Source organism: Lissotriton vulgaris, chromosome 2_1 (assembly GCF_964263255.1).
Source record: "Lissotriton vulgaris chromosome 2_1, aLisVul1.2, whole genome shotgun sequence".
NCBI classification, from domain to species: domain Eukaryota; kingdom Metazoa; phylum Chordata; class Amphibia; order Caudata; family Salamandridae; genus Lissotriton; species Lissotriton vulgaris.
In genome coordinates this window covers 1,172,483,094-1,172,505,766 of record NC_141687.1, presented here as the reverse complement: position 1 = coordinate 1,172,505,766, position 22,673 = coordinate 1,172,483,094, and the positions used below count along the sequence as shown (strand labels likewise).

The 22,673-nt window shown below is 42.2% G+C and overlaps 1 protein-coding gene across 1 annotated transcript in view; it reads left to right on the top strand.

Annotated features, from left to right (window-relative positions):
- KCNJ1 (potassium inwardly rectifying channel subfamily J member 1) overlaps positions 1-17,601 on the top strand; it is a 670,653-nt gene extending 653,052 nt beyond the window's left edge. The window contains exon 3 of the mRNA XM_086956882.1: positions 14,182-17,601. Within this exon, the coding sequence (XP_086813008.1) occupies positions 14,182-15,321 (1,140 nt within the window). The 3' untranslated portion in view covers positions 15,322-17,601. The remainder of the gene's footprint in view (positions 1-14,181) is intronic.
- Positions 17,602-22,673: the final 5,072 nt, after the last annotated feature.

Genomic DNA, 22,673 nt, shown 5'->3' with positions numbered 1-22,673 from the left:
AACCAGTACACAACAAGGAGTTACGAGTCCCATTTATACCGGCGCCATTTTGGGCGAGGCCGGGCAGGTCCAGGATATAGTCAAAATGTCTCCACCAACCAGCGGTCGGACCAGAACCCCTTTCTGCAGTCCAAAAAGGTTCTGTTGAATGACAACAGAAGAGATAGGCAACAAGAACAATCAGTCAAAAGAGGGGACGCTTTCGGGAATGGGGCCCATGCCCTAGCAGGCAAGCGTCCGAGTTCCAAGGTGTCCCAGGACCATTTTAGTGGACCAGGCCCAAATCCAAAGAGCCGGCCGCCATTTTGAGAGTCCTGTTGCAGCCGCCTATCGCTGCACCACAAGAGTGGGCGCAATTCAGCTGGATGGTGGGCGAGACGCTGTAGCCGCAAGAGTGGGCGCAACTCAGCTGGATGGCGGGTGAGGCACTGTGCCGCAAGAGCGGGCGGAACTCAGCTGGATGGCGGGTGAGGCACTGTGCCGCAAGAGCGGGCGGAACTCAGCTGGATGGCGGGTGAAACGCTAAGAGGCGCCCCACTGCAGATGAGGTGCCTCCACCTGGGGAGGCGGGAGAGGCCCGTTTGCACCACCTCCCCCGCCCCCCCGGGTACCCCACGCCGTCTTTCGGCGCAGCAATGTAGGATGGCCACACCAGTGCGGCAACTTGCTGGACACCACCTCGGTGCCATCCGGATCTCGGCGCATTGTGCTGCCTTCGGCCTACTGTAGCAGCAAGTGCGGGCGCAACTCAACTGGACGGCGAGTGAAACGGTAAGGGGCGCCGCACTGCAGATGAGGTGCCTCCACCTGGGGAGGCGGGAGAGGCCCGTTCGCGCCGCCTCCCCCCCCACGGGCACCCCACGCCGTCTTTCGGCGCAGCATTGTAGGATGGCCACATCAGTGCAACTTGCTGGACACCACCTCGGTGCCATCCGGATCTCGGCGCGTTGTGCTGCCTTCGGCCTATTCGCACATCGGTCCACTACTGACGCCGCCTCACAGGCCAACGGATTTTGTAGGCTTTTTATAGCCCAAAGCCGCATAACAGGTCATGTGACTTGTTTATAAAACTTTTCATTGGTTCATTTTACTTTTGGTTTCCTAATGATGGAAGGCTTGATCATATGACCTAAAAATAACACTTTTCATTGGATTGAAACATCTTTTTTTTCCCAAATGATGTAAGCCCCACCTTTTTTTTTCTCATTCGGCAGTCCAAAAAGGTTCCGTTAGATGACAACAGAGGGGACAGGCAACAAGAACCATCAGTCAAAAGAGGGGAGGGCAAGTTCTTCCCTACCGGGTCACATTGGGGCTCCACCGGAAGTCATCGATTTGGTAGTCTACAGTGTTTCTGGATGTTTCAGACTGAAGCTGGCGTCAGCATGAGAGCACCACCATCTCGTAGCTCCGTCGTGGCCATTCCGCAAGCAATCATGGCAGCCGCTGCCCACCGGAAGCCTGCGAGAGTCGGGGGCCCCGATGACTTTTGTAGAATCTTCAAGGCTGAGGGGACGCTTTCAAGAATGGGGCTCAAGCCCTAGCAGGCAAATGTCCGAGTTCAAATGTGTCCCAGGGCCATTTTAGTGGACCAGAACCAAATTTAAGAGTCCTGTGGCAGCCGCCTATCGCTGCACCGCAAGAGTGGGCGCAACTCAGCTGAATGGCGGATGAGGCACAGTGCCGCAAAAGCGGGCGCTAAACAGCTGAATGGCGACTGAAACGCTAAAGGGCGCCCCACTGCAGCAGAGGAGCCTCCACCTGGGGAGGCCCGTTCGCGCCACCTCATCCCCCCCCGGGGCGCCCCACGCCATTTTTCGGCGCAGCATTGTAGGATGGCCAGACCAGTGCGGCAACTTATTGGACACCACCTGGGTGCCGTCCGGATCTCGGCGCGTTGTGCTGCCTTCGGCGTATTCGCACAACGGACCGCTACTGATGCCACCTCACAGGCTGACGGATTTTGCCGACTAAAAGCCAGACCAAAGCAGCCCATTGTTGCTTTGAGACGGATGTTGCAGCAGGCTGCCATGTAAATAGTTGTTTAAATTTTTTTTTTTTAACGTGTTTACTTTGTTGGAGCATTGTATATATTTATAAGTTATTAAAGTGTTATAATCCTACTACTTTGTTGGATTGCTATATATTTTTAATGTGACACATAATTGTGAAGACTTTGATGTACAAAAAGGCATCCCTGGAATCTTCCGCTTCAGGCTCGGTCCCACACACCCTTACAGTGAGAATCCCCTCCCCAATCACAATACAGGATCGTTATCAGATAGTAGGAACGCGTGTGGTGTGACGGATCTCATGGGGTGGGGGCCTTGATCTACTGTAACTCCTTTGAAGAGGCGTGATTCTTTACAGTTGGGGCCATAAACTACATCCGCAGGGCTAGGTGATAGCCTGGGACCAGCCACGACAATCGGACACAGAGGAAGAGGAGTGTCAGAGGGTGCGGTAGTGAATAGGGTGAAAGGGAGGTGTCGGGCGGGCACAGGGTTTCTCAGGGAAGAGCAGCGCAGATGGGGGGAGGGTTTATGGCCCATGCATGAGAGAGAGAGCGGGGGTGACCAGTGCGTGGGGGAGATGCTTGCGAGGGTGGGGAGCCATGCCCCATATGATGCTGAACCTGGTTATGTAGTGTCCACCATGGGTAACCCCAACATCATTCCTAGGGGGTCAAGAGGGGTCTACCTTGCCCCCTTTCATTAAATTCCCCCTTCGTTTTTCTCCTCCTCTTGTCTCTCGATCCTACCGAGAGACAAGATGGCGGCCGTTCCGGACTGTTTAGAATGTTGACAGACACCGGAGAGCCAAGAGCAGCGCAGATGGGGGGAGGTTTATGGCCCATGCATGAGAGAGAGCGGGGGTGACCAGTGCGTGGGGGAGATGCTTGCGAGGGTGGGGAGCCATGCTGAGGATCGGCGGCGTGCAGAGAGTGGGTCTGGTCAAGGCATCTAAAATGGCTGCCGTGCACGACAAAAGTGTGGCATTGGAAAAAAGGCAAGATGGCGCAGACAATGTTTATCAATACGGATTAATTTATAACAATTATTTTTAACAATATATTTACTCGCAGTGACAAAATGGCGGTCAACACTTCCTGATTTCCTTCGAATCGAACGTTAACAGACGTCACGCAGCAAAAAAAAAAAATGCTCACGCGCAGCCGCTGGAAGACATGTATCAACATATATAACCATCCTCAGCCACCCTCAGAAAACATAGGGGGTCAGGATACGTCTCCCGTACCCCCTTATACCCATTTCTCACATTGTTTTTCCTCCATATTGTAATTTAATTAAAACGAAACACAAAATGGCGAATTCCCGTTTCGCGACCCGGTTCGCGAACCGGGAAGCGCTTCTACCGCGAAAAATCTAATTTTTTTTATTTGCCCCACGGGACCCTTTAATAACCCCAACATCATTCCTAGGGGGTCAAGAGGGGTCTACCTTGCCCCCTTTCATTAAATTCCCCCTTCGTTTTTCTCCTCCTCGTGTCTCTCGATCCTACCGAGAGACAAGATGGTGGCCGTTCCGGACTGTTTAGAATATTGACAGACACCGGAGAGCCAATCAGCTTCGCTTCGCAAAGTTCCGTAACGTGAAAAGTACGCGAACCGGAGCGCTACCCGGGACGCTGTCACAGATATTTCTGTTTTTTAAAACGTTCATTTCTCAAAATCCACTGGAGCACATATATTGAGACCCAGCAAAGGCACATCGGGCTAACAGGCCCTACAATTTTGCCAAGTTTCGTGCAAATCCATTCAGCCGTTCGAGCTACAAGTGAGGCCAAACGCCCTATGGAAAAATGAATGGGAAAAACGTGTTTTGGGACCCCCTTTTTTCTCGGCCCCCCCTTGACGAAACCCCCCCGAATTTTCAGGGGCTGCTCAGAAATAAAATGTGCCATTTTCCTGAAAATGTCAGCCGATTCCGTCCACAAACGCCAAAGTTATTAGACATAGAATTTTCAAAAGTCCCATAGAGAAAAAATCCTAACTATATTCGCCAGTAGGTAATATATATATATATATATATATATATATATATATATATATATATATATATATATATATATATATATATATATATATATATATATATATATATTCACACTCCTCGGTTGCTCCAAAAGGTTGCGGTCGGCCCCGCGGGAAGTGGCGTGGGCGCCGGTAGAGCCCGCCGGTAAATTCAATTAACAATCACCTCGTGACAAATTGTACCACGCTCTCAGGCACTCAATAAACGTTTATTGAGTGCCTGAGAGCGTGGTACAATTTGTCACGAGGTGATTCTTAATATATATATATATATATATATATATATATATATATATATATATATATATATATATATATATATATATATCTTTAATTAACCTTCTTGGTGCTGAATTATTCAACCGACCTGATCTGATAGCTGGGTGCTGTCATTGTCAGTGTAAGACAGCTTCAAATACAGTGAAGAGATAACAGCAGTCACTGAGATGTCAGATTCAGTCTTTCCTTCACAATCTTAATCGGAAGACCAATGAATCAAATGTCAAAAAAGGAACAGATTTTCCAGGACTCTGGGCAGTCACCATGTTACCCATGGTGGACACTACATAACCAGGTTCAGCATCATATGGGGCATCCGATTTCCTTCTTTGCATTTGTCGGGTGATCACTAGATCCCCTCTCTTAAACTCAATGGGCCCGATTCACAAAAGTAATCTGAGACAAAATCCTAACTTTACGATTTTTGGTATTCACAAAAGCCATTTAGGAGTAGTAAAGTTAGAATTCCTAACTTTACTACTCATAAATGCCTTTTGTGAATACTGAAACTCGTAAAGTTAGGATTTTGTCTCAGATTACATTGGTGAATCAGGCCCACAGTCCTTTGCATGGCCTCTTGTCTCCACAGGCTTTCATTTTCTGCTTGTTAACCATGTCCTTTGTATGAGTTGCGTTTTAACTTCCTTCTCTTTGGTTGGTTTATTGAGGTAACTTGGTTGTCATTGCTCTTCTGAACATCAAAGTCACAGGACTTTCACCTGTGACCAAGTGATGTGTTGAACGATAGGCTTGTAGGGTAGAGTTCAATACAATTTTTAAACTGAGTCTCTCGAGTGTCACGTTGTGCTGCTTTCTTTGGCATACTCCTAAACCCCTTAACTAATCAGTTGGCCTGCAGACATAAAGATGTACTCTTCTGATGCTTTATGTTCAGACGCTCCAGGAAATCCTTGAATTCTCTACTGTTAAAAGGCAGGCCATTATCAGACTTCAAAATGACTGGAGCACCCCATGTTGCAAAACCAACTAATTTCTCAATATCTCAGTCCTGAGTTGTGGATGATATCTTCTTTAATTGGAAAACGTGAGTACTTATCCAGGATTACCATCAGATGATGTCCATTATCGAGTAGGCCAAATAAATCTATGGCTGTGCCCTCTCATGCATCTTAGTGTTCTGACATGTTAAGAGTATGTTGGTTAATATTGGTAGAAAGCCAGTCAGATGGATGACAGATGAGATTGTTGAAAAGGAACTCAAGGCCTAAGTATGGAAACCAAACTCTGTCTCAGAGAGCACTTTTGGTAGCGACAATGCCAATATGTCCTTCGTGAGCTACTTTAATTATTTTATGTCACAGACTCTGTGGAATCAGGATTCTCCACTCTTGCATTATAACTCCTTCCTGAGTTATGGACAGTTCCTCTCTAACATTTTTATATTTTTGATTTTCACCATCACTGATAAGAGGTTGAGTGTGTTGGTTAATTATATCTTTCAACTTCAACATGTTACTATCGTGGCTCGTGGCAGGGATGTACTGGGCCAACGATATAGCAGATGGAGAAATTTTATTATACATTGCAATTAATGTAGACTTCCGCCATTCTTGGATGGAGTACCCTAACCTTATATAGGCACTCTGGAAAAGTAGTGAGCAGGGTCCGGATCCTTCCCTGGATGATGCACAATGGTATAATTGCACTCTTGTAATCGTCCCAACAGTTCAATGCAAGGAGGCATCTTAACTTTTGGATTGCCGGTAAAGCTGGAGGATCATTTACCAGCGTAAAAGGCTTTCCATACATGAATACATGGGCCTGTTCACAAGCCCATACCATGGCTAAACTTTATATCTAAGGTTGTGAGTAAAACATGTTCTGTCTTGGACAAACTTCTACTCACTTATGCCACAATATGCCTTGAAGCATTTGGGTGTCCTCTGTGTTGTGCAAGGATAGCACCTAACCGAACTGGGCTAGAGTCAACAACAACCTCTGTATGAAGCTTTGGATTGAAGAGGGCCATTTCAGCAGCAGTTTCAAAGGTTGTTTGATTTTTTTTTTTAAACTTCTCTCACATTCTCGTGAGCATTACAATGAAACTTTTTTTCAATAGATTGCATATTGTTGCCCTTAAATATAGGCTTGAGTTAAATGATACCAGAGTTTGCCTTAATGTCACACTTTTTTTTATGAAAGCAATCAATATACGCAAAAGTATTGTTTTTTTGATACTAAAATGATTTTTTTAGAAATTGGTTGGAAGATTATTTTTTTAAACAATCTTTAAACATGCACTTTTGGCAGGGTCATTCATGATTACAGTCATGTGTAATTGGTGTTACTTTTATTTATGATCATAATTATGTGCAATTGTTTTATTGTTTATTGCTATTTTGGTTGTCTTCACATACTGAAAGTCTTGAATCGAAAACATTTTTTTGTATGAAACACTAAAACATACATTAGAGATTCTATGTATGTGAAAATTAAGTTGAGGGACTCCTATTTGGGGATACGAGACAATACCTTGTTGCTTTTGAAATTGAGTCCCTCTATACTAATATCTCGCAAAGTGAGGCTTTGTTGGTACTAGGAGAAGTATTTGACTTGAGACCTACTCCACACGAAGTCCCTACAGAGTTCTTAATATCTTTGGCAACCCTTTGTTTGAAGAAGAATTTCTTTGCATTCAAAAGTAATTTATATCTGCAGATAAAAGGCAGTGCCATGGGGTGCTGCTTTGCCCCAGAAATTGCTAACCTGGTAATAGACTATTTTGAGAACAAGTGGATCTATAGTAACACAAATCCATATAATACACATATACATAAATGGTTCTGGTACATTGATGATATCTTGATGATATGGATGGCGACTATGTAACACTAGATGAGGTTCATGGATGGCTCAACAACCAAGACACTAGACATGAATTTCAACATAATATGTGACACCCAAAAAGCCAACTTCCTTGATCTAGTAATATTGAATCAGATAGAGCATGTAGAAGCATGCCTGTTTATTAAGCAAACAGTTTGCAATTCCCTGATCCAATTCACAAGTAGCCACCCATGTTCCCTCAAAGAGAATCTGCCATTTAGACAGTTCCTCTGGATTGGGAGAATACTAAGAAGGATGACTACTTTGAAAATGCTGTGACTCTAATGAAAAAAATGAATTTCAGAGGTTACCCCAGAAAACTGGTTAAAACAGCACTGAAAAGGGCCTGGTTCACACCCAAAGAGTCCCTACTGATGCCCAAAATATGCCCGGAAACTAATCCACTCATGTGTGTTTTGGCATACAACCCCACAGCTAATAAAATTAAAATTATAATATGTAATTGGAAAACTTTAGAGCACCTCAATACTCCTATACCCATGTTTTCATCCCATAGAGCCAGCAATTTACATCAACATCTACTAAAGGCAGACCACCCAGAAGAAGCTAGAAAAGACTTGAAAGGAATGCTGGGACTCCCGCCGGTTATGGGACATTACAAGTGTAATAATTGAGCAGCATGTGAATTTACGAAAGATACTAAATTCATTGTCATCAGAGGCAAAAGACACTCACAAACAAGGTTTTTCAATTGCAACACCAAAAATGAGGATGATATCCGATGGACAATCCTGTTTGTGTTGCAGAACAGCCATCGAGGGTGTACTATTGAGTCTGTACTTAAAGGAACTGAAGCAAGAATGATTGAGAGATGTGGGACAGCCATCCAAAGCCTCAATGAGTTTGATGAACGATGGGCATTCATCTAAATCGGTTAATATTCTCAATTGGTTGCCCTTAAATACTAGTTTTTGATTTTGTTAGTCTTCAGTTATTAATATAGTGTATTCGGCACACTATACATATATCTGATAGGTGTATATTTTCTTGTTTTTTATCTGTCTAGATGCAATGTAGATGATTAAGTCTGCCATTATGATTTACAAGTTTAATCCTTCACAAAATATTTTCGGTAGGCCATTATGCAATTCTCTGGAGCTGTTCTGTTATCTGCATCTTTTTTTTAAAGCCACTCACACTCTGTTGAACAAAAAATGTTTTGTGCCCGTGCATACTACACGCTGCATGCCCCTTAGCTATTAAAAGAAGGCTGACACTTTTCCCTCTGGTAAGCTCCAATATATAAATCTGCCACTGCGCATGCGCTGTCATTGCAAGAATTGGTTTGTGCACTACCCGACCTGCTCTCACAGATGGTCGAATGTGAGGAGGGAGCTTCACACTTCCCGCTATATGGTAAGCCTTAGACCAAAAACGTTGGGGAATATTTCCCCCCTAACACACTGGCTGAGCCTTTGATGTTTAGCCCCCTCTTCTTTTTTCAGTTTCCCCCAAATCGGATCATGCTGCCTAACTAAGGGTGGCACCGCGTCCTCAACTAGATGTTAAAAAAAAGATTCCCTCCCTTTCCGACATGCATAGTGTATTCCACATGGATGGCTGACTGCAGCGGTCATTCACTACCACATTCGTACCGCTTGGAACTGGGTTGATTTTAGCTGGGTACTTTAAGTGTAAGCTGCCCGGGAGTACCTCTGTGACTCCTTCTGTGAATTAGTTTGAGTATTTCGGTATGACCAAAGCATGCCCACTACACACTTGCACAATATATATTGAGAATGCCAGACACACTACCTTAATTTAACTGCATGTAGCATAAACTAGAACAAGAGCTTCACTACTTGCCTCACAAAGATGGGTGCAGCCTCTTTGACACCATAATATAGAGAATTTATGACTCCCACGCAAAATTTTAGTTGGCACCAGGTCTGTTGGGGCAGACTAGATATTTATTGTTGGAGGTGATATGTACACACTGGGTCAACTAAGCTGACTCCGGAGAAGATGCTTTATGCCGATAATAGAAGCACTGCCTAACCCTCGTCCCCCTTTTGGGCCTAACTCCCCTTGTTACTTGGATATTGAAGCAAAGCATTTATAAGTAAAACTGGTATCTACGTTAATCCACAGGTTTCTCATTTTCCTATGTCTCGAAGAGGCCCAATTCCAATGGCAGAAACGTATCAACTTCTATGATTGGAGGAGTTTGATCTAAAACTAAATCTTGTTTAGATTGCAAGGGGCACACAAGAAAATGTGTGATGGCTGGAGGTTCCCTCATGTGTGTCACCATAATGGAATACCTCTAATATGGACTGCATATAATAATTAGAAATTGCAGTTGTATAGTTGTATGAAACTTCTGGAAGAGAGACGATTCCTATTGATTTTGAGAGTATATAGAATATATCTGTGTTTTTCTGTAAACCCTAAATTAGTTTTGTTTTATGGATAAGAAGAAATGTTCAATGTTGTGATGTTAGTACACATGTGTTTTGTTGTTGTTACATGTAGGCACACTTCTCTACTCATCTCCTTTAAGGAGTTTTGGGATTTTTGGTTTTCAACAAGTCAAATAAATGGTATTGTGTAATCTTGTAAAACAGACCAGTGAGCAATTGATATGTTTACTGGCATCATTTTGTGACCATTTATTCCCACAAGTTGCCATTTTTTCTGTTTTCTATACCCTAAACCCAAGTCTGACTGGGATTATTTGGGCAAATCCCTTGTGTTGTAAACATATAAGTTTGTCTATCACCACACTCTTCAGCTCTGGCTGCCATCAACACTCACTCAAGCATTAGAGTTTCCCTCAACATTTGTCATCTGAATGAATCTGACAAGCATCCATGAAAACCTCTAAGACGTATTGCTTCTTCATCATAATAATAATTGAACTTACAAATGAGTGTAACGATTCTTTCCACAAATTCATCAATGACTTCTGCCATTATTTTGGTGTTCTTGACTGAATATGTATCATTCATAATCAATGTTTGTCACTGGATTGAACTTGAGATTCAAGGTTTATTCAATGCGATGGTGTGGGATTTCTTCGTAGGTTCACAGGATTTTGTTTGACTTCTTTCATACCATCACCAGCAAAATTTTTCTGATATTTCATCATTCTTTAGGCTATCAATCTCTTCAAGTGCATCAATGAAATCTTCAAATATTTTTATCCACATAGTCAATCTATTGCCAATATTTAGTTTTTGGGCGGTATCGACAGGTGAGGGTTGTTTCAGGAATGCAGCAGCGTTATAGACCAGTGTTGAACCTAATTACACTGGTGGTGGATCACTGTGACTTAGTTTAGGCATCTCAACTGTGAGACCTTGCAAGTGTTGGCCTCTGAATCATTTTTAATGATAGCTGGAAATGAGACTTTCTTCTCAGCCATCTGATAAAAATTCACTATTCTGAGAGTTGCTCTTGGCTCTTTATTCTTCAATGACTGTGAAATTTTTCTGACCCCATTCAACAGTTTAGGTTGCGGCTACTTCAGCTATGGATGGCTCATTAAACACAGCCCTGGGCACTTCTCCACGAGCCACTTCACTGATGCTTAGGAGCATATCGGACCTTGAATGGGCTCCTGTCCGGAGCCCGAGGATTGAAATCCCACCACGACGGTGTGCAGAAGTTTCACTTACCTCATCCCTGCAGATTGGGAGCAGTTCCGATCACTGGGAAAAAAAGCAGCGCAGCTTGAAGGAGATACCCTTCCCCTTCCAGGTGCTGGTGTGTGAATCACAAGCAGCCCGACTTCTCCAAACATGAGCAGGACCTGTGAACATCCACGGACAGGGCACTCACTGTACCGCTGAAGACTTCAACTGGGCCTTTGGGCTTAGGGGGACTCGCTGCTGACAATGTTGTGGCACCATAAATGGGAATAACCGCAACCACCTTACAAAGAAGAGGGTTTGAAAGGGATTTGTCTAACAAACACTAGAACCCGGAACTCAAGAGGATTCTATTAATGCTTTCAAATATTGTTGTTCCTTTGAATGTACAGAGTTAGAAATAACATACTTATTTTTCTTATTAAAGAAAATATTTGAATGGACATTGATTTATTGACTACTGTATGCCCTTTATGTTGTCATATTCACTTAACTGTATCTACAACCGCCCCCCCCCCTCCAGGAGTATTTAACTGCATGCCCAGAGCTACCAAAGAGAGTCAAGTGTAGAAGAGGTACTTGTCCCAGTTGCTCAAGATCCATAATAGGGCGGGCCAAGAGATATCAGGAGTAAAAAGCCTTAACCACCGTGGTTGGGCCCAGTAGTCTCTGCATGCTAAGTGGCCCTCTAAAATTGGTTCTGATACTGAACATGCAATTTATGTCTAACAGAAGACATACCTTCAAAGCCTATAGCAAACCTTTCTATGATCAGGTAATCAGACTGCACTGTAAGATAGGTGTAGTATTTGCATTAATGTTTGCTGTGTTTATGTTGCTAGAATGGTGTCTGTGCAGACACAGTACACCTGAATTCCACTTGTGTATGCATTGCATCAACGTCTACTGCCTCTTCAAACTAGCGTTTGCTTGAAAAATGTTACTCTGCTGTCATACTTAGCCTGGGTCTGTCAAAAGCAGCATCATTTGATATAGTGTGTAATAGGTTCCAATGCAAAAGTGTTGTTCAATGAAAACACTGTTTTGTTCCCTACTTGTTCAAGTTTCACAATGACAAACTGGTAACCACATTGTCTACCTGGTGTCTCACTTGAGCCCCATTCAAGGTTGTCCCTTACTCTACTCAGGCGACGCCAATTTTTAAAGCTAGTATAGACATTCATTCACAATTGCAATAGAGACAATGGTCATTCTTCTTAGAGGAATTTTGGGAGAAATGTGTAACAAATGTTGCATTGTAAAATGCACATTGTCCTTACAAGAGGGCATTAAAAAACATATATATTTGTGGATTTTTGCACTTCGAGCTGAGCACTTCAGAAGCTAATTGAAATGATGGTTGCTGTTAATGTAACATATGCTATATTATGGTTCTGTTGGAGTAACCTTTTTGCAGGTACACATTCTGTGTGTTCAGGAGCTTAAAGGAATACTTGTAACCTTTTTCTGCAATGTTCTTTAGGTCTGGTGGCTTCCTGCATAGATGTAGCTCTGCCATCTAATGTGAGATCTGCTCAATGTGGTGTGATGGCAACAAAGATCTAATTTGATTTAAAATAGTGCAGATCCCTGGCAGGGGAAATAACAGGAGGTATTATTTCTTAGTGATTAGCAATCACTTAGTCTCAGGAGGCATGGAAGATTCATGAGGAATCAAATCTTAGACTTATTAGTCACACATCCAAATTCTTGTGCGTTAACTACCAGGATCAGTATTGTGAGACATATGCATGCGCGTGGCCTCAAAAACCAGCTTATGTTGCTACAGCTCAATGAGCAGACTGGACATGTCCGTAGTATCTTTCTTAAGATTAAATAAAAAATATTTTATGAGCTCATTGTCATTTCGCAGATAGAATTTTCGGAGAATTGACAAAAAGGGTCCTCATCTTAAAATAATAGGTTCTAAAGTGCTTTTTATTGCAATCTGCAGAAGCTGCTTCTTAGCTGTCAAATCGCTAACTACCCTTTCATAAAATCTATCAGTAGTGTATAAACATTGTCAGATCCACTGAACCATGTTTGTTGTAATCTTATAAGGTTTTAGCAATGTTTTTAAAATGCAGTTTATTACTCGATTTTCTTTTAGTAGCTTTAAATATAACTCAACCCCATTTCTTGAAGTGTTAGCCACTGCTCCATTGGCCGACCTGTTGGCTCCCACGAAGTTCGGGTCTTGTTGCCCCCTGGGTAGATATGCACCCATGCTTGCTATATATTGAAATGAGTACTGAGCCCCTCCCTGAAATCGCAAATCTGCAATGGATGTGGCCTAACGGCTAGAGCGTTCGACCTTGAAGCCGAGAGACTGGGTTCGAGTCTGGGCAGGGACGCTCAACATCCTGTGATCCTGGGCGAATCACTTAATCTTCATGTGCCTAACAAATTGAATATGTCCCTCTGTAATGTAACTGGTGCTATGTAAAGCGCTATGATACCTTCAGGTCGAGTTTGGTTATATAAAACTCCCAAAAACACAAAAAAATGGGTGTTATTAAACAATTGAGTTAATGTTGCCTACCAAAATATCAATATAGTCCAAGAAGAAATCGATAAGGACAAAATCTGTCCATATTTGCATCTATGGAGCTAAATGCACCTCCATAGTAGAGAAAGGAGGACGCTTGATGAGGCCGGCATTCATTATAGACCAGCCTTATTCAGTTTAACTAACCATACCTGTTTTTGTGTGTGTGGTAAGTCTGATCCACCATGCCAGAGAAGCTTGCACTACTGTGTAAGGGAAAGCGATAATTCTGATGCCAATAGTATGACCTTTTCTGCATGGAAGAGAATGTTTCTTTCTTTGCATTGGCCCATCCTGCATCCATTCTGTAGGTACTGACAATACTTGCTTTACATAGACCCCTTTGCATGATCAAAATGTTTACAGTTATTACAGGGATTGTAACTATATGTATGTTTGCCCCCACATATGAAACGTGATATCGAAAGGAATGTGACAAACTAACACATTTACAATATGGGGCACAGCCTAAACAAATATTGAACGAAGTGCATACCTAGATTGCATTGTTTAGAAGACCCCAAAGTTTTTTTCAATTTAAAATGTACATTTAATTAAAAATGTTTTTGCCTGCATATTTCCTGAACTGATTGTCAGATTAAATAGGAAAATAGTGCATACTGGCGGTACTACAGGTTTATGATGAAAATTATTTCTCTTTTCAAGGCTTCCTTTAGCAGACACGTTTCCGTCTTTTTTCCCGTGGGTCTAGAGTCCAAGCGGTCAAAGGTCGTTTTACAGATCTTGTTGATGTACAATCAGCATTCCATCCAGCTTTGTATTTGAATGCTGCAGTGGGATGTCTTAAATATATCTCTGACTGCGTATTTCTCTTTTAGGTGGGATTGTTACCGGGCAGGATGCTCAACTTCCTATGCAAACATTTTGATTGCCACTTACCGGAAGGCAAGAGGAGACGGGGAAGGCTAGTATCCAAGGATGGGCGATGCAACATTGAATTCGGCAACGTGGAGGAACAGACACGGTTTGCCTTCCTTTCAGACATATGGACCACTGTGCTGGACTTGAAATGGCGTTTCCAAATGGCGATCTTCTTCACTGCCTTTTTGGGGAGCTGGTTTCTTTTTGGTCTGCTTTGGTATGCTGTGGCCTATTTGCATCAGGACTTGCCACAGTTCAACCCTTCTCCAAACCATACTCCATGTGTGGAGAATATTAATGGCTTAACTTCTTCCTTCTTATTCTCCTTGGAAACTCAGGTGACCATTGGCTACGGTTTCAGGTGTGTTACTGAACAGTGTGCTACAGCCATATCTCTGCTGATTGCCCAATCCATCATTGGTGTTGTCGTCAACTCGTTCATGTGTGGTGCCATTCTGGCTAAGATATCGCGGCCCAAAAAAAGAGGAAAGACCATCACTTTCAGCAAAAATGCTGCGATCAGCAAACGTGGTGGAAAGTTAAGCCTCATAATTCGAGTTGCTAACCTCAGGAAGAGCTTATTAATTGGAAGCCATATCTATGGCAAGCTGTTGAAGACCACAGTCACACCAGAAGGAGAGACCATAATCCTTGATCAAGTAAACATAGACTTCATGGTGGATGCTGGCAATGAAAACTTGTTCTTTATCTCCCCACTAACTATCTACCACATCATTGACAAAAACAGTCCATTCTTCGAGATGACTGCAGAAACTATCCTGCAGCAGGATTTTGAGCTGGTGGTTTTCCTAGATGGCACAGTGGAAGCCACTAGTGCCACCTGCCAAGTTAGGACATCTTACATCCCTGAAGAAGTCTTCTGGGGCTACCGATTTGCCCCAATTGTGTCAAAGACCAAAGAGGGCAAGTACAGAGTCGACTTCTCCAACTTTAGCAAGATGGTGGCAGTGGATACCCCACACTGTGCTTTCTGCCTTTACAATGAGAGGGATGCTAAGAATCGGCTCAAGAAAGCCTATGATAATCCGGGATTTGAATTGTCAGAAGTGAATGAAATAGATGAGACTAAAATGTAATTGCTGCAAGAGCGAATCTCAATCTCTATGAAGGATAAACATTGAACATGCTGATTTATGGCCCAAATGGACATGCAAATGAAGGGTTTTTTATTGCCAAAGTAGCAAAAGACTTTATGAATGTTTATTTAAATGTTACTGGTACCATACTTTTAAATATATTTTCGTATTTTAGTTTGATTCCACATTAATTATGAGCATGTTGAAATGCCTTCTCTAGAATGCAGCTATGTCTGTAGTTAGAGGACTACCAGAAATATAATTGCATATTATTTCTAACAATACAGATCTAGTCATAATTCATCAGGCCTTTGTCTTCCTTCTTCCATTGTTGCTTACTCAGGATATGGATTAGGAAAACAGACAAAGCTATTAATAATGTGTATACAACTAACTACGAGCATGCCAAACAGGCTATTGCTACATACCGTGTTGCACATGAGTTCAGAGACACTCATGGCAGTGAGAGCTTCTCCACTGAATATATAATCAATGAGCTGCCATGTGGATATAGAGACAGTAAAAAAATGTGTGCAGAAAAACAAAGAACTCCAGAATACAGACTGGAAAACATCTCGATCTTTCATAAAGAAATCCCTACAGAAATGTTGCACTGATTGATTTTTAAATCCTGTCCTATTCTCTTTCGCTATATATTTTTATGAACTGGGTTCATTTATTCTACCTCCAGGCAGTGCCTAATATGAGCGGGCGGGTCTACAGGCACTAATTGAATGAGGTCGGCAATTATTTTGCCGCCTCAGATATTTTCTGAAAGCAACATAAGGAAAAACGCACAAACCGGAAAGAAGGAGGAAGGGAAAGACAGAAAATCCGCCACCGAGGGAACAAACCGGAACCTGTAAGAGTTAGATAATTGGAATAGAGAGTGCCTGACAGCGAATTAAAGAGGAATGGGTGGATTCAGGACTTGCACCCTTGGTATGCTAGTCGGCACACTGACACGCTGACGCACAGGTGTCTGTTAGGCTTTGTACACTGACACTTGCTATTTTACAAAAGAAGCACTGCCTCCAGTACTAGAATATTTCGGGCATGTTTGGTACTGGGATTAGGAAGCTTTTTGAGAGATACTGAGCTTGCTGAGATGTGGAAGGACGATTGTATCTGAGAGTGTGAGAAGTTGCACTTAGGATGGTATTGGTGTTTCAGACAAACACATCCTTTTGGGTAGAAAAATGTGAGGTACTTTTTAATTTAAATTCAATTCATTTAAATTCAATGTAATCTATTTACTAATTCCTCTCTCTTTAAGAAGTCAACAGGGCACACGCAATAACATTTAATACACATACATTATAGACGAGATAAAGGAAATGAAAGACAAAAATCATATGTCCTTTGTACTCATAAAAATTGACAACTGGTTGATAAGCCTACTACTAAGCATATTGCCTGTAGATATAGATTGCCTCAACAAGCAAAAACTGCGCTTAGCCTTGTTCAAAAATGAATATACGTTCATGTGGTAGATATTTCACAGAACAAAGTAAGGTTAATGGGCCTGTTGTCTTGTAAACTCTCAACAAGTGAAGAATGTTCCCTTGCCAAGCACATTTATAAAGGGAATGCATCACTGCGCTTTGTGCTATAGCCTTAGCATTTTTAAGTGTATCACTTAGCTCTTGAGTAGAGACCTTACCCAAATAAACATATTATTTCACTTTCTAAAATTTTCTTGTCGCAATTGCCAGTTAAATGGAGTGCTTTCGCACTTGACACTATAAGTTGTGATCTTACCCTTTGATATTGATCTTCAGAGAAAATGCTGGTCAGAGTCATGGTTTAATACAAACATGGCGCGCTGAAGGCTAATTAGTGTTAAATCAAAAAGCATTGCATTGCCAGCATCCATTAACATGTTAAATAGGCGTGACCCAAGACATTAAGACATTGTTGGAGTCATTTGACTATTCTGGAACAATCATATAAACACAAGGGAAGTAGCAGAGACTCAACATAAATACAGAAATCATTATTAGAGGCAAATCTCTGTATCAATAAGTCTTGATTGTTCAATTGAAACTATTCCCTCTCTGATACATTGGAGTGTACATTTTCTAAAAGACTCTGAATGAACAACTTTCCGACTGGTGTCAAGAGTGCAATCTTCCTGATGCTTGTTTGGGCATTTAGTGACCCTTTTCATGGAAACGCATTATTGTGCTATCCTTCTAAGAACTACCTTCTGAGCTTTCGGAGGAAACTTTTTTTTATTGAAGTACAATAGTACTACAGCGAAACTACTGTGGGACTTAGAAATGTAAAAAAAAAATAATATTTAAGGGATGCAAGTAGAGGGGTGTAATATATAATATACTACACCACTCAACTGTATGTCACTGCACTGCAATATTCACCACTATACTTTACCCACTGCACTACATGCCTCTACTTGCATCCTTTTTTTTTATTTATTTGGAAATAACGCAGTACTTTTGAGGGAGTACTACTGTACCTCGCAAACCTTTAAAAAAATATATAAAACAAAATGTCCTCATACTGTAGCTTAAAAATATACCAATAAGCTATATTTCACTATAGAATCCCACAACACAGCAAATGTGTGGTATTAAACATTATGGCTGCCTTTTAATTTCATTTTACTCCACTGCAGTCCACTGCACTTAATGCCACTGCACTGTACACTATGTACTCTATGCCAGTGCACTGCATGTCTCTGCACTTTATGCCTCTGCAATGTACACCACTGCAGTCTGTGCTACTGCAGTCTGTCACTGCACTGTACTCCACTGCACTCTACACACTGCAGAATATGCCACTATCCTGTATGTCGCTGTACTATACAGCACTGCATTGCACATTAAACAGTTGTACACTGCCATACTCTACACCATGTGCTCTATTTTACAAAACTGCACTTTACGTGGCTGACCTCTATGACACTCTACTCGATATTGCACACTCTACTCTAGGCCACTGCACTCTATGGAACTTCACTCTACCCCACTGCACTGAATGCCACTGGACCATATGACACTGCTCTGTAAGCCAATGCACTCTGTGCCACTGCACTTTGTGCCACTCTACTGTACTCTGCACCACTGCACAATAAATTGCAGCACTCTTTGCCACTCAAGCCACTTTCTTCACTTTAATGTATATGTCCCTATAATCCACTCCACTCTATTTTACCCTGTGCTACTGCACTCTACTTTGCAACACTGCACTATATGCCCCTCTACTCTACACCACTTCACTTTATGCCACTCCACTGTACACCAGTCTACTCTACCCCTCTTCACTCTACCCCACATCACTCTATGCCACTCTACTCAATTGCACTCTACTGTATTCCACACTACTCTACTCCACCCCAAGCCACTCTACTTACTCCATTACACTCTATGCACTTTACTCCACTCTACTCTATACCACTCTACCCCACTGCACACTGTGCCACTGCACTCTACTCTAAGCCACTTTACCCCACTTCGTTCTATTCCACTGTACTCTTCAACATTCAACTACTGTGCACCACTGTATGCCTCTGCACTCTAAGCCACTCTACTGTACTCCACTTCACACCACCTCACCCTATGCCACTTATTTATACTCCACACTACTGTATTATATGGCACTTTACTGTAGACCAGTGTACTCTAAGTAACATTACTCTTCCCCAATAAAATCTCCCCCACTTCAATCTAAACCACTTCACTCAACCTCACTTCCCTCTACTCCACTCCATTGTCCTCTACACTACTGTACACTTTGCCATATTATTACCGCTTGTCACTCCCCTGTATGAAACCTAAACCCTCTCTACTCTACACCACTCTACTCTAATATGCACCACTCCACTGTACAACACTGTGCACTTCTCTACACCACTCTACTCCATTTCACTCCGTGCCACTCTACTGTAAGCCACTCCACTCTGCCAGTCTACTCCACCCCACTACACTGTACTCTACTTCACTCCACAGCACAGTATTCTACCCTACTCTACTCAACTTTACTCTGCCTCATTTTAATTTATCCCACTTCACTCTATGCCACTCTACTCTATGCCTTCCTTTCCACTGACCCTTAAGCCCTCCTCATGTCCTGCTTCTCAGATAATGTATGTTAACAAGATATGCCAGAATGATTGTTGGGAAATCTGAACCTCACCCTACCAATCTTAATAACCAGGCTACTCTCCAATGTACGCCACTCAAAGCTACTGTACTCTATTTTATGCCACTCTATTCCACTGTACTAGAAACCACTACACTCTATTGTGTCTGCATCACTGCACTGTATGCTGGTCCGCTGTACAACACTCTACTCTGCAACACTGTGCTCTACCCCATTTCACTCTACCCCACTTTACTGCTCCTACAACTGTACTCTACACCAATCTACTCCATGCCACTGCACTCTTTGCCTTTGTACTCTAATCTGCACCACTCTACTCAACGCAACGCCACTCTATCCAACTTCTATCTATGCTACATTACTGTATGCAACTTTACTCTTTCTGACTTCCCTCTACCCCTCCACTCGAACCCACTTCACTTTATGCCAATGTACTGTACACCAATCTAGACTACAACGCTCTACTCTACCCCACTTCTCTCCTCCCCACTCTTTCTATGCCACTGCACTTTATGCCACTGAACTCTATGCCATTCTATTCTACTCTGCACCATTCTACTCTGACACTGCACTCCATGGCATTCTAAGCCAGTCAACCCCACTCCACTCTGTCACTGTCCTCAACTTAGCTGTACTCCTCCACTCCACTCTACGCTACCTCATTCTCACCACTGCACTCTACTCTGCACTACTGCATTCTATGCACCTGTACTGTACATCACAGTACTCTACATCACTGCACTCTTCCGCCATTTTATTCTTTGCCACTCTACTGTACAAAGCTCAAAGCCACTCTACACCACTCTACTCCACTCTGTACTCCTCTACTATATGGCACTGCACTGTATAACACTCTACACTACTCTGCACCACTTTCCTCTACCCAAATTCACTCTACGCCACTCTACTGTTGTCTACTAGCTTGGGTGTATCTCTAAAACACCATACTCACCTGGGCCCATGAAACATTCATACAATAAGCTGGCAATCTTGCACTGGCGATCCGGGCTTAATTTTTTCCTTATAGTGAATCATACCTGTACACCATTTCTTACCAACACCTTATCTTAGTTCTCAATTTCCTCTGGTTGACAGATCAGGTTGTTAGAATAATAGACATAAGTGACATTTACCTTTTATAGGAATGACCACAGACTCAAGAGAGTTTGAAAACCTTTATCTATGCAATAATTTTGTGAGTCCAAGACCAATACATGTCAAACACCAAACTTTTCGAAGAGAAATTATGATTTAAATAAAGACTTAGTAAAACCTCACGATGTTGGTACCCGGGATTAGTGAAAAAGGAAAACTGAACAAGGACATACCACACAGATTTATATTTACCTTGAATGGTGTGTGGACCAACCCTTGGCCAAGGGCTGGAAAAAAGGAACTCCCGAGTAGTCAGGAGCCAACTGTTCAGGACAGGTTCAGGTCAGTACAGGTAAGGTCTTCTAAGTGCAATGCCGGTGTTACACCCCTCTCTGGTACTGCTCTCAATTCTCCCCTTCTAGATGGACAGGTTAGTCTTCGTCAGCGATCCCTCCAACTCTTCTCTCTCTCCATCTCTCCGTTCTTGATTCTTGTGTCCGAGTGCTCGGACTGCGTTTCTGACCTCCCTGGCCTCCGGCGTCTTCTGCAGCAATGATGGGTCGGTGACAGGTCGGTGATAAGTCTGACAAGTCGGTGACAATCTAACTGGCTGAGCCTACCTTAGTTATATTATTCTCCGTGTATGTACCACCCCCAAATGTTTCAATATTAGTGTATTCCCTACTGGTGAATGGACAATGGAATGGGGAGAAGTCATCACACCATACTATGTAATGTTATTTTTTGTAAGGTTCATTGTTCTAAGTTCCCTCCCTTACTTATTTTCCCATGCTTTAATTCCCAAACCACACAGAATCAATTTCATCAACAATATGCAAAATTTGTTGACTTCTTCCCCTCTTTGGGTCAAGAGGTGCTGTTCCCAGGCGTTTTTCTGCTTCAAATGTCCTTGGCTGGGTTTCACTGTCACAGTGAGTTTGACAGATTCCAGTACTCTTGCGCGAAACCAGACAAGATGGCGATTTTTCAGTCACCCTCCAGACCCAAATACCAATTAATAACAAAGTCAAAGAAAAACATGTTAAAATACGAAAATAATTGGCTGCACTGCATACCATGTATTCCTACTCTAATTCCCTTAATTTATTTTAGCTATTGCATTAGCAGTTTATTAAGACAAGCGAGGTTTAGTTTCAGCATACCATGTGCATTATCATGTGAGTTTCAAACTGCCATTTTAAATACTACTGCGCAGCTGCAAAGATTTCCCAACAAGGCGAAAGAGGTCATACTATGTAGATGCATTAGACTCATGCGCAGAAAAGTTCCCGCGTTTTCAGCAGCCATCTTTTGTCACTCTTATTACTTGTTATCAAAGTACATTGATAAGCTTCCCCTAGATGAAATAAATGTCATGTGGTGCAATTATTAGTACTTACAAAACATGTTGGTTACATTATTAAACATTATTTCAAGAGGTTTGAATCCGAGCAAGTTTCTTTACATATGACACCTTGATCCATCAGTCCCCTCTTTGATGGCATTCTATGCCATGACTAATTTCTTAAACCAGATGCCAACTTTAGCAATTTCCCAGTTCTATTTCTTCTATCACTTTTGTATTTCCTTTTTCTTTTCTATTTTGAAAACCTTGCATTCTTTTGTAAATGTCTCCTTTTATTTCTTCAAGTTGAATGTCATCATATTTTCTTTTCATTTCCCTTTTCATTCACTCCATACCATTTTCTTTTTCTGCAGCATTTGCACCAAACCATTTTTGTTAAAACGAATAGTGTTATTACTAATATTGACATCAGTATTTGACCTATAATACTTCTTCCTACATTAGAAAACCAACTACCTATAGAAGAAATACTATATGTAAGTTTCTTCCATACACTGTCAACTTCCAGTGGTTTCAATTCTTCTTCCAAATTCGTAATTATTTTGACATACCTCCCAATTTCGATATTTTTGTCAGCTATGTAAGTGCAACAATGTTGTGCCTTCAACATTTTACAGACTCCGCCCTCGTTTGCCAATAATATGTCAAGAGCAAGTCAATTTTGCAAAACCATAGATCTTACCGCAACCAATTCGATATTGATCAATACAAATCCTCCAGCAGTGTCAGTCGATAAGCGATCCACCACTGTTGATAATTTACAAAT